At 36.1% G+C, this 16,843-nt stretch overlaps 1 protein-coding gene across 2 annotated transcripts in view; it reads right to left on the bottom strand.

The window, feature by feature from the left end:
* The window catches only part of LOC106881564 (cilia- and flagella-associated protein 70), a 49,429-nt gene that overhangs the window by 13,427 nt on the left and 19,159 nt on the right, over window positions 1–16,843 (bottom strand). For both annotated transcript variants that reach the window (XM_014932026.2, XM_014932018.2), the window contains exons 13-21: window positions 16,356–16,516; window positions 12,166–12,226; window positions 9,977–10,038; window positions 8,881–8,943; window positions 6,611–6,749; window positions 4,494–4,679; window positions 4,115–4,195; window positions 1,353–1,405; window positions 440–555 (exon numbers count right to left, since the gene is read on the bottom strand). In XM_014932026.2, the coding sequence (XP_014787512.1) occupies window positions 440–555; window positions 1,353–1,405; window positions 4,115–4,195; window positions 4,494–4,679; window positions 6,611–6,749; window positions 8,881–8,943; window positions 9,977–10,038; window positions 12,166–12,226; window positions 16,356–16,516 (922 nt within the window). The remainder of the gene's footprint in view (window positions 1–439; window positions 556–1,352; window positions 1,406–4,114; window positions 4,196–4,493; window positions 4,680–6,610; window positions 6,750–8,880; window positions 8,944–9,976; window positions 10,039–12,165; window positions 12,227–16,355; window positions 16,517–16,843) is intronic.

Consider the following 16,843-nt stretch of genomic DNA (forward strand, 5'->3'; position numbering starts at 1 on the left):
AGTTCCTTGACTACTTAAATGAAATATATATATATATATATATATATATATAATGTTTTTTTTTCGAAAAACTTAAAAACAGAGAAGAAGCACACTCTAAGAAGTACAGCAGTCTATATTTATTACTAGTGAGGACCTGTATATAGGGTTACCCTGGGTTTCCCCATCCATACTTTAAAGAAGCCATAAGCCAACAAATCTTAGAGTCTGATGATACGCCATCAAGATACTCGTGTGTGTGTGTGTGTTTGTGTGTGTGTGTGTTTGTGTGTGTGTTCTTTTAGTCTTTAACTGGTCATAGTTACTTGAATGTGACCAAACTGGGTGTACCATATTCAAGGGGTTAGTCAAATATTTAGGCCACAGAGCATTTTTCATGTGGAAGAAGAAGAGAAGTCAGCAGAAGTATTTTCAAAACTGAGTAAAAGAAGAAACTTACCTAAGAGTGTCCATCCAAGAATGCTTTCTGGATAAATTGATAATGCTGCTTCAAAGAAAGTCTCACCCACTTCATAAAGATTTTTAAAGCCAGACAAAATACCAACAAGTAGCAACCTGAAACAAAATTTTAAAAGAAACTCCATCTTTTACTAAAGCTTCACAACTAAACCATTTCCTATAGCTTTCATGTCAATTCTCTAACTAATGTTCACACAAATACAGGATCTATTTTGTTCTGTGATGATAGAATTACTGTAAAAGGATTGTATTATCAGGACTTCTTTTACTACCACACAAGTCTAGAAGAAATTGACTTCAATGATCTCAACACATTTAAGTAATGTAACGCATAAATTATGCAGATTTGTTATTACTTACAGAATGATTAAAAAATCCTTTTAGCATAACCTTCCTGTATATATATATGTATATTATATATATATATATATATATATATATATATATATTAGAAAAAATAATAAGGTATTCAGAGATCTGGATGGTTGTACATTTACAGATTTTTATCTATGTCTGTCACATGTTTTTATAAATCATATATTAGCGCCTGCATCTACTCTGATAGATTCTTCAGATTTGAAGAATCTATTAGAGTAGATGCAAGCACTAATATATGATTTATAAAAACATGTGACATATTAATAATAATCTGTAAATGTACAACCATCCAGATCTCTGAATACCTTATTATTTTTTCTAATATATAATACCTGTACATTACCTCCAAACCTTCTAATATATATATATATATACATACACACATACACATACATACACACATGCCTGCACTACTTAAGATCTACTTTATAGTCCATAAATAATAACCAGTAAGTTTTGGGCTGTTGAATCACTAAAGAAGAAATAAATTAGCTAATCAATGAAAGTTTACATACCCATCATGATTCTGTTGGTCAATAGCAATACATTCCCTGGCACATTGCTCTGCCTTATAATCAAAAGAAATTAGATCTGTTAATTTATCAGATAGAAATTATTCTGACACAAGTTCAAAATCTTATGAGAGAAAAAATATTCAGCAACAGTTTGATCTAGAGATGGGTGGCCAACACTGGATTGAAAAAAGAATGGACATCACATTATACATTAAGATTAGGTAAGGTGTTATTAATTTTTTCCAGTTTCTACCTAATATTACAATATATTTTAACTATTTATCTCTATAAGAAAATGAAGATTTCAACTTGAAAAATGTATACAGCCGATAGGCCACTTACTGTGGTACCTGTTTGGAGATAACAACTTTTATAGACATACTGTTATCTCAGAACAAATAGTGCAATTGCTGGCCTATCAATACGGTGTATACATTGAGTATGGTTGCTAGATGGCTATTTTAATTTAAATCATTTTTGCCAGAGAGAAAATATTATTTTAAGAAGTTTCTCTCTCACTTTCCTTTTACCATGAGAACCTGTCCAAGAATTAAAGTTATGTTCAGTGTCATTACTTCTTAATTTGAGTAGTAACACTGTCAAAAAAAAAAAAAAAAAAGGAAGAAATCCACAACAACAATATTAATAGCATCGAAACCAATGATGGCAACAGTATTATTATTGGAAATAATAAATCCAATTGGACTTCATATTATATAAATGAATTATAACATTTAATTAGATTGACAAAGGCTGTCCAAAAAGAAACCAAACTTTTAAAATAGTATGATAACTTGCCAGTGAGTGTATTTGGCTATAGTACTGTGTATTTTTTCTATTTCACTAGCCATGTATAAAATTAAATATAAAAGGTTGCATAAAAAATGGTATGATTCACTATTTACAAAGAAGAGAATAAAAATTTCTTAGGAATGGAATGAAGTAATTCATTATTGAGAATGTGCTATTCAGGCTAGTGAGGCCATCAAGAAGGCTTATAGTAAAAAACAATCATCCTTTTCATTGACAGCCTGTAAGAGGAGCACTTTATGCAAAGTCATTTTTTTTCAAAATTTCATTTACAAATTCTGAAATATGTTTTTAATGTTACTATAAATGGTATAGTCAAACTTGACTTTCAGTCTAATATTAATCATGTCATAGCATGCCAATTGTCAGTCTCTAAGTGCTAGATGTATTGTTTAATACACTTGGTGATTTATTACAAGTCAAACAATGAACTTGGAGGAACAACCTGTTTGTGTAAAATACGGTTTCAAATTAAGGAAAACTTTTAAAGAGACTTTTCTAATGTTATAATTATAGGGAGAACAACATTATGTGTCCTTCTATAAGGAAGATTACTTGAGTCATTCATATATCACAAGTAGTACCAGCTTTTCAAATCAGGAAGAACATCTACTAAAGATGATCCCAATTTAAAAGGACCTTCCACAATAATTGTCAACCACATTGGGAAAATGCATGCTGTGATCCATGAAGATCATCACCTGTCTGTCTGTGGAATTTCTAAGAACTTCTCTAAAAGTCTGTTACTTATGATTTTTTGAGAAAAAAAAAAATGAATTGTAACTAGTTTGTTAAGAAAATCTCTATAAGAGACAAAAGCAGTCTCTATACTGAGAAGTAATGTTTATTGCCACCTAAACATGGTTGTTTTCTAAGAACAAACAATCCTGCTATTTTAACCTCGGGAGGATGCCTCTCCCAGCTGGTTATTCAGTGCACTCCGCACTCGATGTATACTGCAAGCAGAGAGATGACTCCCTACTATTCCAGCTATTGAGGCTGTGCGGTTTCAACGTTATCATGGTCATCCCTAGTGATGGACACCGGTCTGCTTGTCAAAGCAGTTGTTCATCCCAGCTTGCAATATACAGAAAATAAGTGACACACAGCCACTGATCTTGCAACAAGTAAACTAACTTGTTAAGAAAATCTCTATAAGAGATAAAAGTAGTATATATAGTGAGAAGTAATGTTTATCACCACCTAAACATGGATGTTCTCTAAAATGAATTGTGTTGCTGCAAAATGATGAGAAAGAAAACCGATTTACAGTCAGTTAGGAGCTATTTGGTTGCTTGAATGCTGGTAATAATTTTCTGATAAATGTTGTAACATGTGGTGACCAAATGTGATTGTATAGCTATAACGATGAATAAGATGATAATCAATATGGGTTGATTGTCATTACTGTGACCATGTCATCCAATTGTGATGGGGATGTTGATTATCATTTTTATATTGGATGGGCATTGTTCATCAGGAATTTGTTCTATATGGTAGACAATCAAAAAAGAGGTTTACTTGAATGTCCTGAGACGTTTGAAAGAGAAAGTGTAAAAGAAGGAAAAGAAAATATGGATGTTGCACCAGAAAAAGGCAGCTGCTCAAGTGTCACTGCTTCTCTCTTTTTGGAAAAGCACAAGTTGAGTCTTATCCTCTAGCCACCCTATTATTTAGATTTGGTGCCTGTGGATATTTTTCATGTACCCTGAAAGGTTGCTGATTTCAGATCATAGAAAAGACTGAAGAGAAAATATTCACTATGAGAAGAGTGTACTACATATGGAAAGATATTCCAGGACATTTCCAAAACTGGGAAAAAAAAATGGAGGAACAGTGGATTAAGAAATGAAAGAACTATTTTGAAGGGGACAAGTCTGATTAAATTGTAATTGTCTTTTTTAAAGTGTTGGTTTCTCTTTGGACTAACCTCATATATTTGTTAATCCTACCTTGTCATAATCCAAGCAGCCCAAGCAGAATATTGCATAATCTATCCAATGCTGTGGATGATTTCTGTCTTTGATTATGCACTGAAAATATAAATTTCAAATATTATTTCCTTCTTACAAAGATGCATAATTGACCAATAAATACAGCACAGCAGAGAGACAAATAAATAAACAGATGGCCAGCTGAATGGATAAAGAGATGAATATAGAAATAACAAAAGAACAATAGGTCAAACTAACAAAAAGAAATATTGGATCAAAAACTAACAATAAAATAATTTAAATAATTATTGGACCTTTTGATTGTAGAAAGATTGGATATTAACTTAGGCCTTATTATGAGAGTTACGGTATTTAGAATAGATAAAATAACACATACCTCTTCATGATATTTAGAAGCTAAGGTCATATTTCCATTCATTTCTGCCTCTTCTGCAAACTGTTTTAGCTGAATTGTATCTGCCAATGGTTCAGGGACAGAAGGTTGATCTTGTATATTAAGGAATTTATTGATGGCTATATTCATCTCGTCCACAAGGAAGATGTACAATTCACTGAGAAACTCCTTGAAAAAATGTTATATTACCTTTATAATACATCAAATACAAAAACAAACATTTTGAGGTAAAACAGTCGACTTTACTAGACATCTATATCCAATGAGGAACTACTAGTGCAGCTAGGGGTGGGGGGAAATACAGGTGATCCGCCCCAGGCAGCACTTTTAAAGGAGCATCACTGTTGGGTCTGCTGTAGGCATTATGCATTTTTTGTGGGGTCCAGGGGTGGCAAACAGAAGGGCTGGCAAGGGCAGCACACACTCTAGCTATGCTAGTGTGAGGAACATAGAGAGTATTCATAATCTCTTTTTTTTTTCTTTCTTTCCAGCTGGGGAAGCCATTTATCATCTCTTCAGTAAAATACCTGCTCCTATCTCTCAATCATATTTTAACCTCTCAACAACTGACATAAAGCCACCACCCTTAATACTACACTCTCACTTAGTTAAAGGGTTTTATTCTGTGAGTTACTTGTTGATCTGGCTAGTGCCTGAATCATGAAAAAAGCATCCAGTACACCTTGTAAAATGGTGTTAGGAAGGGCATCCAGTCACAGAAACCATGCCAAAGCAGACATTGGAGCTCAGAGCAATCTTTTGATTCATCAGTCTCTGTTGAACCATCCAATATATGGCAGCATAGAAAATGGATATTAAATAACGATGATGATTATATTATAACACGTAACATTTATAACATTTTATATTATTTACTGAACCTGAAATCATATAGTCTCGAAGTCATCTTCTTAACCATACAATCATTTTCTTTTGTTAATCATTAGAAATATTTAATCTTCAGAAGCATTTAATGAAAATAACTTGCAAATATTTCAAACTAAATTTTAATTATTTTCTTTCCTTTGTCCTGGTAAATCTGTTTTACCCATACTTCTACCATTTTAATTTTCTGTAAGATTTGTTTCTTTCCATCTGGCTACCACTCATACAATGTCTAGCTTCATGAGCCTAATACCAACCACCTTAGAGACCTATAAATTTCCGGAGCTCCTTCATTTATGCTTTCATATTTCCTCAAAGTTTTAATGACAATTGAAACTAAACATTAATCAAATCAAGTTATGAAAATGGTGATAAATAAGGTAAGTAATTCATTTTGTTATCATTAAGCACTATTGACTAAACATATGGAAGTATTTGAGCTTAATGTTGCCAACTAACAAAACACTTGTTTATTACACAATTAATTACAGGTGCAGGTTTGGCTGTGTTGTTGGAAAGCTTGTTTACTGACCATCTGGGTTCAGTTCCACACTGTGCTACACCTTCGGCATGTGTCTTCTGCTATAGCCACAGAATGACCAAAGCCTTGTGAGTGGATTTAGTAGACAGAAACTGGAAGAAATCCATTGTGTGTGTGTGTGTGTGTGTGTGTGTGTGTGTGTGTGTGTGTTTGTGTGCATGCATGCACGCATGTGTGGGTATTCTTGTCTAGACATCATGTGATGTTTTTAAGTGAGCTTCCTTGTCATCCAAGCAATGTTGTTCATTTCCAGTCTTCCATGAAAAACATGGACCATGGGAAAATATTACCTTGCTCAGAAACAGGTGAGGGTTGGCATCAAGAAGGGTATCTGGCTGTAGAAGATCTGCCTCAACAAATTCTATCTGACCCAAGCGAATATGGAAAGTGAACGTTATTATTATTATTATGACGATGATGATGACAATGACAATGATGATGATACTTCATTATAGCAATTGTGTATGTGCCCCAACATACTATTTATTTCCGGCAATGAGAACTGGTCTGGAAAGAGTTTAGCATCTTAGAAAATTACAGGAACAATGGAAGAACATAACTTGTCAATCCCTCAGTCATTAGACAGGAACTCTATTGATTTATGTCAATTAAATCAATACTCCAAGCATAATGTAAAAAAATAAAAAGTTAAAATAATTCTGTGCTATTGTACCTGTAATTTCTCTTTATCATCAAAATCATTTGTTTTGAGATATTTTTCCCGGACAATTTTAACAACAGCATGTTTCAGACGCTCTTTGTAGGTGAAGTATTTACCAGAAGTGTTCAAGTGAAATAACAATCTCTGTTTCCTAGAATCAATAAAAATATATGGTTTAGACTGGATAAAACTTGATAACAACAAGAAAGTAAAAGTGCTTAATTTAAACTTTAGCTAAATGTTTACTTAAATGAGATGTGCAACAGCTGTATAACAAAAGCTAAGCTACTTTAGTTTCAAATTTTAAATTGTAACTTTATGTTGACAACTTCATTTCTATATCCTCTAAAATGATGAACTTAAGAAGGTCAGGTACTGTAAATCAATGTTAACATCATCATCATCATCATCATCGTTTAACGTCCACCTTCCATGCTAGCATGGGTTGGACGAGTTGGACGATTTGACTGAGGACTGGCGAACCAGATGGCTACACCAGGCTCCAATCTGATTTGGCCGAGTTTCTACAGCTGGATGCCCTTCCTAACGCCAACCACTCCGAGAGTGTAGTGGGTGCTTTTACGTGTCACGGGCACGAAGGCCAGTCAGGTGGTACTGGCAACGGCCACGCTCAAAATGGTGTATTTTATGTGCCACCTGCACAGGAGCCAGTCCAGCAGCACTGGCAACGACCTCGCTTGAATGTTTTTTCACGTGCCAGTAAGGCAACGCTGGTAATGATCACGCTCAACTGGTGCTATTTACGTGCCACTGGCATGGAAGCCAGACAGCTGCTCTGGCAACTTTATATATAAAATATTAAAATATACACCAGATGTGCTTCAGTAAAATATGTAATATTACCAGCTTTTTATGCTTATATATTGTTACTACAGTTTGTAGGATTTACATCCCTGTAACTTAGCAGTTTGGCAAAAGGAATCGATAAAATAAGTACCAGGCCTTAAAAAGACAAAGTATGGGGTCGATTCATTCAACTAAAAGTCCTTCAAGGCAGTGCCCCAGCATGGCCACAGTCTAATGACAGAAACAAGTAAAAGATAAAAGATATATATTATATATATACACACATAAATATTGAACAATGAGAATGAGTGTTCAACACCACATTGATAGATAAATATTGTTTATTTATGTATTAAAGCTACTTTTGGTTTCATGTTAAGCAATACCTCAACAATTAATCAAGCCTTTCATATATATAGGGTGAGTGGAAAGTAACTAGGCATTAGAAATTGCTTATAGAATTTTTAGTATCACTGAAGTCATGATGAAAACATTTTTTATCCAGACAACACTAATGAGGATTTTTTATTTTCTAATTGTCCTATTTCTTATTTTCCAGATGGGCAGTTGTTCAGGAGTGAGCTAAGATAGCAGTATGCTATGAAATGTGAAATTCCATTGTTTTGGTTCAGAGATGGTAGCATGCATGAAAAGGTAAGCATACAACACTAGATCCAGAGACAACAAAAAGTTGTCATGCAAAGCTGATGACCACAGGCTCTGTGAACGATGCAAGAAGTGGCTGTCCAACCACATCCCAATCAGCAGAGAACATAGCAACAGTGCAGCAAATGTTTAATCGCAGCCTGCAAAAATCAACACATCAAGCAACTCGTGAAAGTAGACTAACAAGACACACAATATGTACGGTGTTGCCTAAAGAATTGAATTTTCATCCATGGAAACCTCATAACACGCAGGAGCTAAAACCTGAAGACTGTGACCACAGAAGTCCAGATCTCACTTCATGTGATTTTTACCTGTGGGGTTACACAAAAGAGGAGGTGTACAAAACAAAACCTGGAGGACCTGGAGACACGGACTCAGGAGGTTTTCAATGATATCCCAGACAATATCCTTCAGAAGGTTGTTCATTCCATCCCTGGCTCTTTGAAGAAACTGACTGGTGCCACCAGTACCACAGAGTGGACTCAGTGTTTTCTACATGGTACTAGCACAGCAAGGTCAGTTTTGGCTTAGTTTTTACAGATGGATACCCTTCCAAATGCCAACCACTTCCCAGTGAGGACTGGATGCTTTTTACATGGCACCAGCACCAGCAGGATCACCAAGTAACGTGCAAGACAAGGAATTATGAGAGGGGAGGGGGCATTGGAGGAGGTGATCTTGTGTCAGATGATGAAAGGTTAGAATGTGATAGAGAAACAGAGGGGCAGAAAGAGGTGTCTTGCTATAGCAGAGGTACATGGTTACCTGGAGAGGGGAGGGAGCACACACACTTTCCTTTTTCTTACCTTTCTTCCATTTCATCTTCATTTGGTTTTTTGTCTGTATCAATTTCATCTTTAAATTGGTGCCTTGAAGTGAAGAATAATAAAATAAATAGAATAATGAGAATAATGATGAATTTAGGAAAAATAAATCAAAGATAACCTTTTTTTTCTATAGTCAAATAGTATGTTTTTATCATTTGTAATTTAAAATTTTTTTACAAACTGAAATGAAATTGCAGCCTATTTTAAATATGGCTAACTGAGATAAAAGATGCATGTGCATATTAGATGCACTCTAGTTTCGGCAGTGCTTATTCCAGAAAATAGTTTTCAATGCATTAAAGTATAAAGCACAGGTGCAACTTTACATTTAGGGGTATATTTGGGGGGATTTTTTTTTTTGAAAAACAAAAAATGCATCTTATATAGGTGCAAGCATGGCTGTGTAGTAAGAAGTTTGCTTTCCAACAAAATGGTTCTGGGTTCAGTCCTACTGGGCAAGTCCTACTTGGGCAAGCATCTTCTACTGTAGCCTTGGGCCAACTAAAGCTTTGTGAGTGAATTTGGTAGAAACTGAAAGAAGCTCATTGTGTGTGTGTGTGTGTTTTTGTCTCCCACCACCACTTGACAATTGGTGTTGGTGTATTTATGTCCCTGTAAATTAGTGGCCCTGCAAACGATAGAATAAGTAGCAGAACAAACAAAGTACTGTGGACAATTCATTCAACTAAATTACTCCAAGATGGTGCTCCATCATGGCTGCAGTCTAATTAATGAAGCAAGTAAAGATAGAAGATTATATGCTATCAAATGTGGTGGTTTTTAACCTTTTCTCAGCTTTTCAAAAGCGAGGGTGACCCAACATGAGTATAAAATATTTGATCTGCAATCAGGTGTTAGAAAAAAATGATATGGTTGCACCTGGAGTGCCTTTGATCATAGACCTGCTAAACCAGTTTTAACTTGTACTAAAAAACAGTAACAATAACAAACAACACAGTTGTTTAAATGAGCTCATAAGATAAGCTGTGACTACTGACTCAGACATTTGCAAAAACATTGTTTTGCACAACTCCTCAGAATACCATTTACTTCTTTTGCTGTCTTCTTTGCTCACCTAAATTCATCAAGGACTTGTTCAGTTACACATTCAATTTGTTTATGGAAGTCAGATACAGCCTAGAACAAATCCATTAAGAAATATTATAAGTAAAAATACATTCTGCAGATATTAACTTTATTCTCTCTTATACTTTTAAATGTAAAATTTTAGGTTATTTTATTAATAATATTGATCAAGAGACTTATTAGAAGTTCTTCAATATAAACAATGTCAATAATTCTTATAGTACAACAAAATTTTTTACAGTATAACAATCTCTGATAGAAAGTTAATATAAAGGTACATAATGTAAGAGTACTGTGAAGGAAAAAAAACCACAGGAAGGGAATGTGACAGCAAATAAACCATAGTCATGTACCTGAAATAACTCCTATTTAAAATTTAAAAAAAAACTATATCATTGACACCAACAGCAAAAAATATGTCTACTAAGTGTTTGTTTTGATGGTGTAGATAACCTTAGCCACAGCTAAAGAAAGGTCTCTCTTATTGACCAACATGAAACTGCTTGCCTACAGTCTCCAGCCTTTGGTCCACAGATGTGCTCTCCTCTCTCCACTCTTCTAATATTAATATAGTGGCTTCTTCTACATGGAGCTGGCTTGTCTCACAAGGGTGGGCTGACTATGAAAGAGTGATGTTAGAGCTGTGAAATCTTGCATGCATTTTAATTTCAACTCTTTTCATTAATAACTGCATTGTTTCTTTCCTGGAAAGCTGACACCTGACTATCCAAAGAAGACTTCAAAAGAAACTAGTAGTGACTTTTCTTGAAAATCAACAAAATTTGGCATTGTGGTGTTATCAAGTACCTGATTCATTCATGTTGACAATCCTAGCTTTATCAATAGTGCAAACGTGGGTAGCTGAACTTATGAGGGGAAGGGAGAGTCTTGAAGATGATCCATGTTCTGGATGTCCTGCAACTGCCACCACCAAGGAAAACATTCATTGTGTTCACTACATGGTGATGGATGCCAAGTGATTGACTATAAATCAAATAACCAATGCAATAAGCATATTCCATGAGAGAGTTGAGAATACTCTGCACAATGAACTTGGTATGACAAACGTTTCTTCTACTCAGTGGGTGCCCATGTTTTCTGACATCTGATCATGCATGCACCAGGTTGATCACATCACAAGAAAATTTGACATTGTTTGAGACAGGGCTAGCTGGTTTCCTTGAACATGTCCTAACCCAGGATGATTGTTGGCTTCATCACTTTGAGCCAGAAACAAAGAGACAATCCATGCAGTGGAAACACCCCTCCCCACCTGTTTCAAAGAAGGCCAAGATCGTTTCATCATCTGCAAGAAGGTAATGGCCTCAGTTTAAAAGGCATTGTGTTTATTGACTATCTTCAAAAAGGCCCTACCATCATTGGAGAGGACTATGTCAACTTGTTGAGATAGTTACAAAAAGCTATCACGACCAAACACCCAGGAAAACTAAGTCCTTGGTTTCAATGGCTGCTGTGTGTGACTGTGGCTTTGAACTGGTTGATCACTGTCCCCATTTTCCTGATTTGGTCCCATCTGGCTATCGTCTGTTTCCCAATATGAAAAAACACTTGGCTGGGAACCAGTATTGCAGTGATGATAACATCATATCTGTTGTTAATGACATTTTTAACTAACAGGATAAAAACCTTCCTCACCAATGGGATCCAAGTATTGCAACACTGATTGAAAAAGTATGTGGACCACAATGGGAACTATGTTGAAAAACAAACCTCAGTTAACCCTCGTACGTTACCTTCACTTGGGCACTCTGGGATCATTTGTCTCTTCCCCTCTCATCATCAATACTGTGTCCCTCTCCCTCAAGCCTCACACTAACTGCTATGCCAAGTTTTGCCCACTAGAATGTTGGCTCTTAGGAATTCTCTCCCCGCCCATGTTTTTTCTGCAACTATCATCTTTTGATTGTTCAAGGGGATTATTAACTGTTCTGTCTCATCAGTCTTGGAGGCCTGCAAAGGTAATAGGTACAGCCCTTTCTTCCAGACCAAACCAATATTAAAAAAAAGACAGGAATAAAAGCAAAGTAAAAATCATCAATCAGATTTAGCATACTAGTTACTTACTCCTTCACTATAGGATACACTTTAGGTACAGGACATATAATAATGAAAATGGCAAGTAATATAGTTCAGATATCAAGTGAAAGTGAAACTTACCCTCTCAGTGCCACCTAATCTTTTTGGAAACATAGGTCGAGGTGGAATATAAGTTTCCACCCTGAAACAAGAAAATATAAAATTTAAATAAATTATTTAAGATATTCTAAAATGCCAAGCTCAACTTCCACCAAGTAATAACTTTCACACTGTCACCACAACCCATTGGTTGTCGTTATCTTTATAAGGTCCCAGCTTTAATTCCTAGTTTAAGCCATTTTGCCTTCATTTATATTGCTTAGACTCTCAACAAAACAATGGTTGTTACACAATCAAATATGCCATAACTAACCCATTTGTTTGAAGCCCCAGTAGTCATAGGTGTACAGCTATGAGGAACATTCATAAAACATTGACTATTTATTTAAGCCAGTTATTTAAACCATTACTTTATATATTGTTGCTTGATTTGCAAGATAAACAGTTAAATCCTTCTCAATTTCAGTTCTGATAATTTTATATAAAAGATTAGCACAGTGGTTCTCAATATTTATGACTTTGGTGTACATTGGAGAGCAAATAACAGAAAAAAAAGATACATTTCATGTTGTACATTAGATAAAAATATTTTAAATCTAAAAATTAAAAAAAAATATACATAAAAAAACTCTGTTTTTTAATTTATTTTATGTACAACACAGCATAATATAAAAGAACTGAAATGAATTTGAACATCATAAAGCTTCACTGTGTGAGAATTACAAATATAAACACATTCTTTCTATGTTACTCATGTGTGAAAAAAAAAAGGTGGGAGAGTATCTCTTGGAAAATGCAATTTTTCAATTGCATTTTTATAAATCAGAGGCACATCTAAATACCCCTTGCAGTGCACCATTTAAGAACTACTAGTTAGAGCAAGTTTTTTTAGAGAGAGACTAGTGGAAGTTACTTTAAGCAAGACAAAATTTAATGTAAGCAGCATGTTAGTTATTAAAAAAGAAACAAAGTTCATTATTAACAACCCATATCAATATGCTAAACATTTGTTTACTGAAAGTAAGAGAGGAAGATAGGATTGTACTAACAAAAAGCTCGAACACTATCTCAAAGGGACATACAGTAATGCTGATAGAAATAAAGTACTCCCAGAAATGCTTGGGCTGAAGAAACCACCTGAACCAAAGGTACCATTCAGTTTGAGTGACATCAGACAGAAAGAAATTGATGAGTTCATTAGAAAAGCAAGAGCAAAAAGATCACCAGGGAATGACAGAGTTAGCTACAAGATTTATAAGTATTGCCCGAAATTGCATTTACAACTATTTGCACTGATAAGGGAAATGTGGAAGAAGAAAGACGTAGTAGAGCAATGGTGTATAGCTGAAGGTATCTATTTACCTAAAGAGAAGGAGGCAAAAACAACTAGGGCAATCCAGACCTGTTTCACTATTAAATACTGATGAGAAAATCATGTTTGGAATCATTGCCAGGCAAATCATAAGATTCATACAGCATAACAGATATGTTAAAGAAGCAATCCAAAAGGCTGGAAAGCTATCAACTGTGCAAAACAACTGTAGAAAAACCTGTACATTGTATGGCTAGATCTTGCCAATGCATATGGATCTGTTCCAGATGCACTAATTCAAGCAGCTATGGACTTCTTTTGGATTCCAGAAGATGCTCAATGAATGCTCATATGTTACTATGATAAATTGAGGATGAGATTTACAGTAGGAAAGCTCACAATGGAGTGGCAACAGCTTGACGTAGGTATTGCAGTTGGATGCACAATATCAGTCATCTTATTTGTGCTAGTCATGGAGATGTTACTAAGATCAACAAACTGTGAGAAATCTGCTACAAAGACACCATTAAGAGCTTTTATGGAAGATAGTACTGTATTATCAGAAAGTAGAGAAGCATCAGATGGAACATTAGAGCAGTTGGACGAACTAATAGGATAGATGAGAATGAAATTCAAAGCCAAAAAGTCTTGAAGCATGCCTTCCATGAAAGGAGTCCAAAAAGAAGTGAAATTCAGGATAGGAGGTGAAGATATACCAATGGTGAAAGAACAACCAGTAAAGAGTCTCGGCAGATGGTATAGAGATTTACTAAATGATAGGAAACAAGGGAAAGAAACACACGATTTAGTGGAACAGGAACTAAAGGCAATTGACAGAACAACATTACTGGGGAAATTCAAATTTGGACTGTACCCAAGGATAATGTAGCCATTGCAAATATACGAAATAGCCTTGACTAGAGTAGCAAGGATGGAACAAAGATACAGTGTGTTTATCAGAAAATGGCTTGGCCTTCCAGAACCACTGAATACAATTGCATAATATGGAAAACCCATGCTGCAATTACCGATAACGTCAATCGCCGAAGAATATAAAACAGGAAAGGCAAGGACAGTAATGATGCTAAGGTATTCAAAAGATCAGAACATCCGAAAAAAACCCTCCGAAGGTATGAACAGGGAGGAAATGGAAAGTGGAAGAGGCAGTAAACAGGGTGATCAGAAAGCTAAGGTATGCCAATATAGATGGAGTGACACAAGAAGCAAGAGCCGGTCTAGGGCTGCACAATTTCAAGCCATTTTGCATGAGCAATGTAAAAGAGATGAAAGAGGCAGTGGTACACGAAGTGAGAAAGGAGGAAGAAGAAAGGCGAAATATACATTTGGTGCCTGAGATGGGAGGAATATGTGGTCAGCCACAGAATCTCATGGAAGGAACTTTGGGCTTCAGAACAAGCAAAAACATCCTTCCTGATCAAGTCTACCTTTGACGTTTTACCTTCACCGACGAATTTAGTCTGGAAGAACATACAAACAACTGATGAATGTAGATGCAGAGAGAAAGTGACGGTGAGACATGTTCTGTCAAACTGCACTAGGCAGATATACATGGTGTCACAATCAAGTCCTCGGTGTCATAAGTGCAGCACCCAAGGAGAAGATCGAAGGATATAATAGGAGAGAGTACCCAAAAGTGGAAAACATGGGAAAATATATGTCCAGAAGGAGGGAAAAGGACATAAGGCCAGGACTTCAAATAAAGTATACGAGACAGACGAAAGATGGAAGGGATACTAGGAGCTGGCTGTGGATTTGGAAAGACTGTTAATATTTCCACTCATGAAAACAACAAAAATACCGGACTTAATCCTATGGAACACAGAACGGAAAATTGGAATTTTGCTAGAGCTGACAATGCCATGGGAAAAGAGCAACGGAAGGAGAAGAGGTATGAGAGATTAATCAAAGAGTGCAAAGAACAGAGATGGACTGTCAAGTAATACCACCTGGCAATGGGAGCTAGAGGCTTCATTGAAAGGAAAATGGTGACGTTATTTAAAAGAAGGTTTGCATTTTTGAGCTCAGAGCTGAGAAGAGTAATAAGGAGGATACAGGAGGCAGTCGAGAAAGCTAGCTTCTATATATGGCTGGAACGAGAAGACCCAAAATGACTTGAAAGCCATAACATGCTGACTGGGAAATAGTGTTGTTAGGTGAGGCCGGCTGACACTTAAGCAGCATCGCAATTGACAAGTGGGCCAAGGTGGCAATCTTGTTCATAGCATGCCCTCCTCCTGGTTCAAAGGCTTGTACCACCAAACACAAAAAGACCAGATTTAATCCTATGGAACACAGAACGGAAAATTGGAATTTTGCTAGAGCTGACAGTGCCAGGGGAAGAGAACATCACTAATGCAGAACAACGGAAGGAGAAGAGTTAGGGTTGGCTCTGGTTGCTGGAACTGAAACTAACACAACACTGTTGGAAGGCAGGTTTAGAGAGGGCACGGGCTAAAACTACGCACTCTTCTCCTCCATTGATCAGTTGAAGCTTAGACAGTGTCAAGTGATAGTTAGCTGGTGCTGGCTGCTGGAGCCTACTGGCGAGTATTTAAAGGGAAATTTGGCAGAATGGTCATTTGCCCACTGACATTCGTTGACGCTGCATCAAAGAAACCAAAGAAAAAAGGAGAAAGAAGAAACACACTCAACACCAGAGCTGAAGACACCTCTGAAAGGTGGGGCCCTGCCACGTCAAAAATGATAGAGGAGTAGGGGCCGAAACTGGATGTAGTTCCTCCTGATGATGTCTTTAGCCACTGGATTCTATAAAGGAGCTGTTGAGGTAGTGAACCACAAAACGTGGTTGGAATCCTTCTTTAATAAAAGAAAAAGTGAGCTTAAAAATGCATATAATTTTTTCCAGTCAGATACTTACATATGAGATAATTCTGCTGCTGTTTTCTTTGCTATGAGAGGGCGTTCCAGACTTATTGAAAGAACTACATATGACCTTGCTTCAACAAACAATTGTCCTTCAGCATTTGCAGTATGTAAGTCTACATCGGAGGTATTTTCAGGGTTTGGTTTGAGTGCAGTCTACAGAGACAATAAAATAAATAAATTGTGTCTGTCTGTCTGTCTGCCTTTCTATCTATCTATCTATCTATCTATCTATCTGTTTACGAGGCGGTGCTGAAAAGTTTCTGGCTTTGAGTAAAAGAAAATACAGGAGGATCAGATAATTATGATTTTATTCAACATATTCCCCTCTCAGGTTAACACACTTATTGCAGAGGTCCTTCAGTTTTTTCTAAGCCCTGTAAAAGAACTCGGAATATTGGATCACCAACCAGGCCTTTCATGATGCCCTTAAACCCAAGAACTTTCCAGCACCCCTCGTACACACACACACACACACACACA

The sequence above is a fragment of the Octopus bimaculoides genome, chromosome 4, assembly GCF_001194135.2.
Source record: "Octopus bimaculoides isolate UCB-OBI-ISO-001 chromosome 4, ASM119413v2, whole genome shotgun sequence".
In the NCBI taxonomy this organism is placed as follows: Eukaryota; Metazoa; Mollusca; class Cephalopoda; order Octopoda; family Octopodidae; genus Octopus; species Octopus bimaculoides.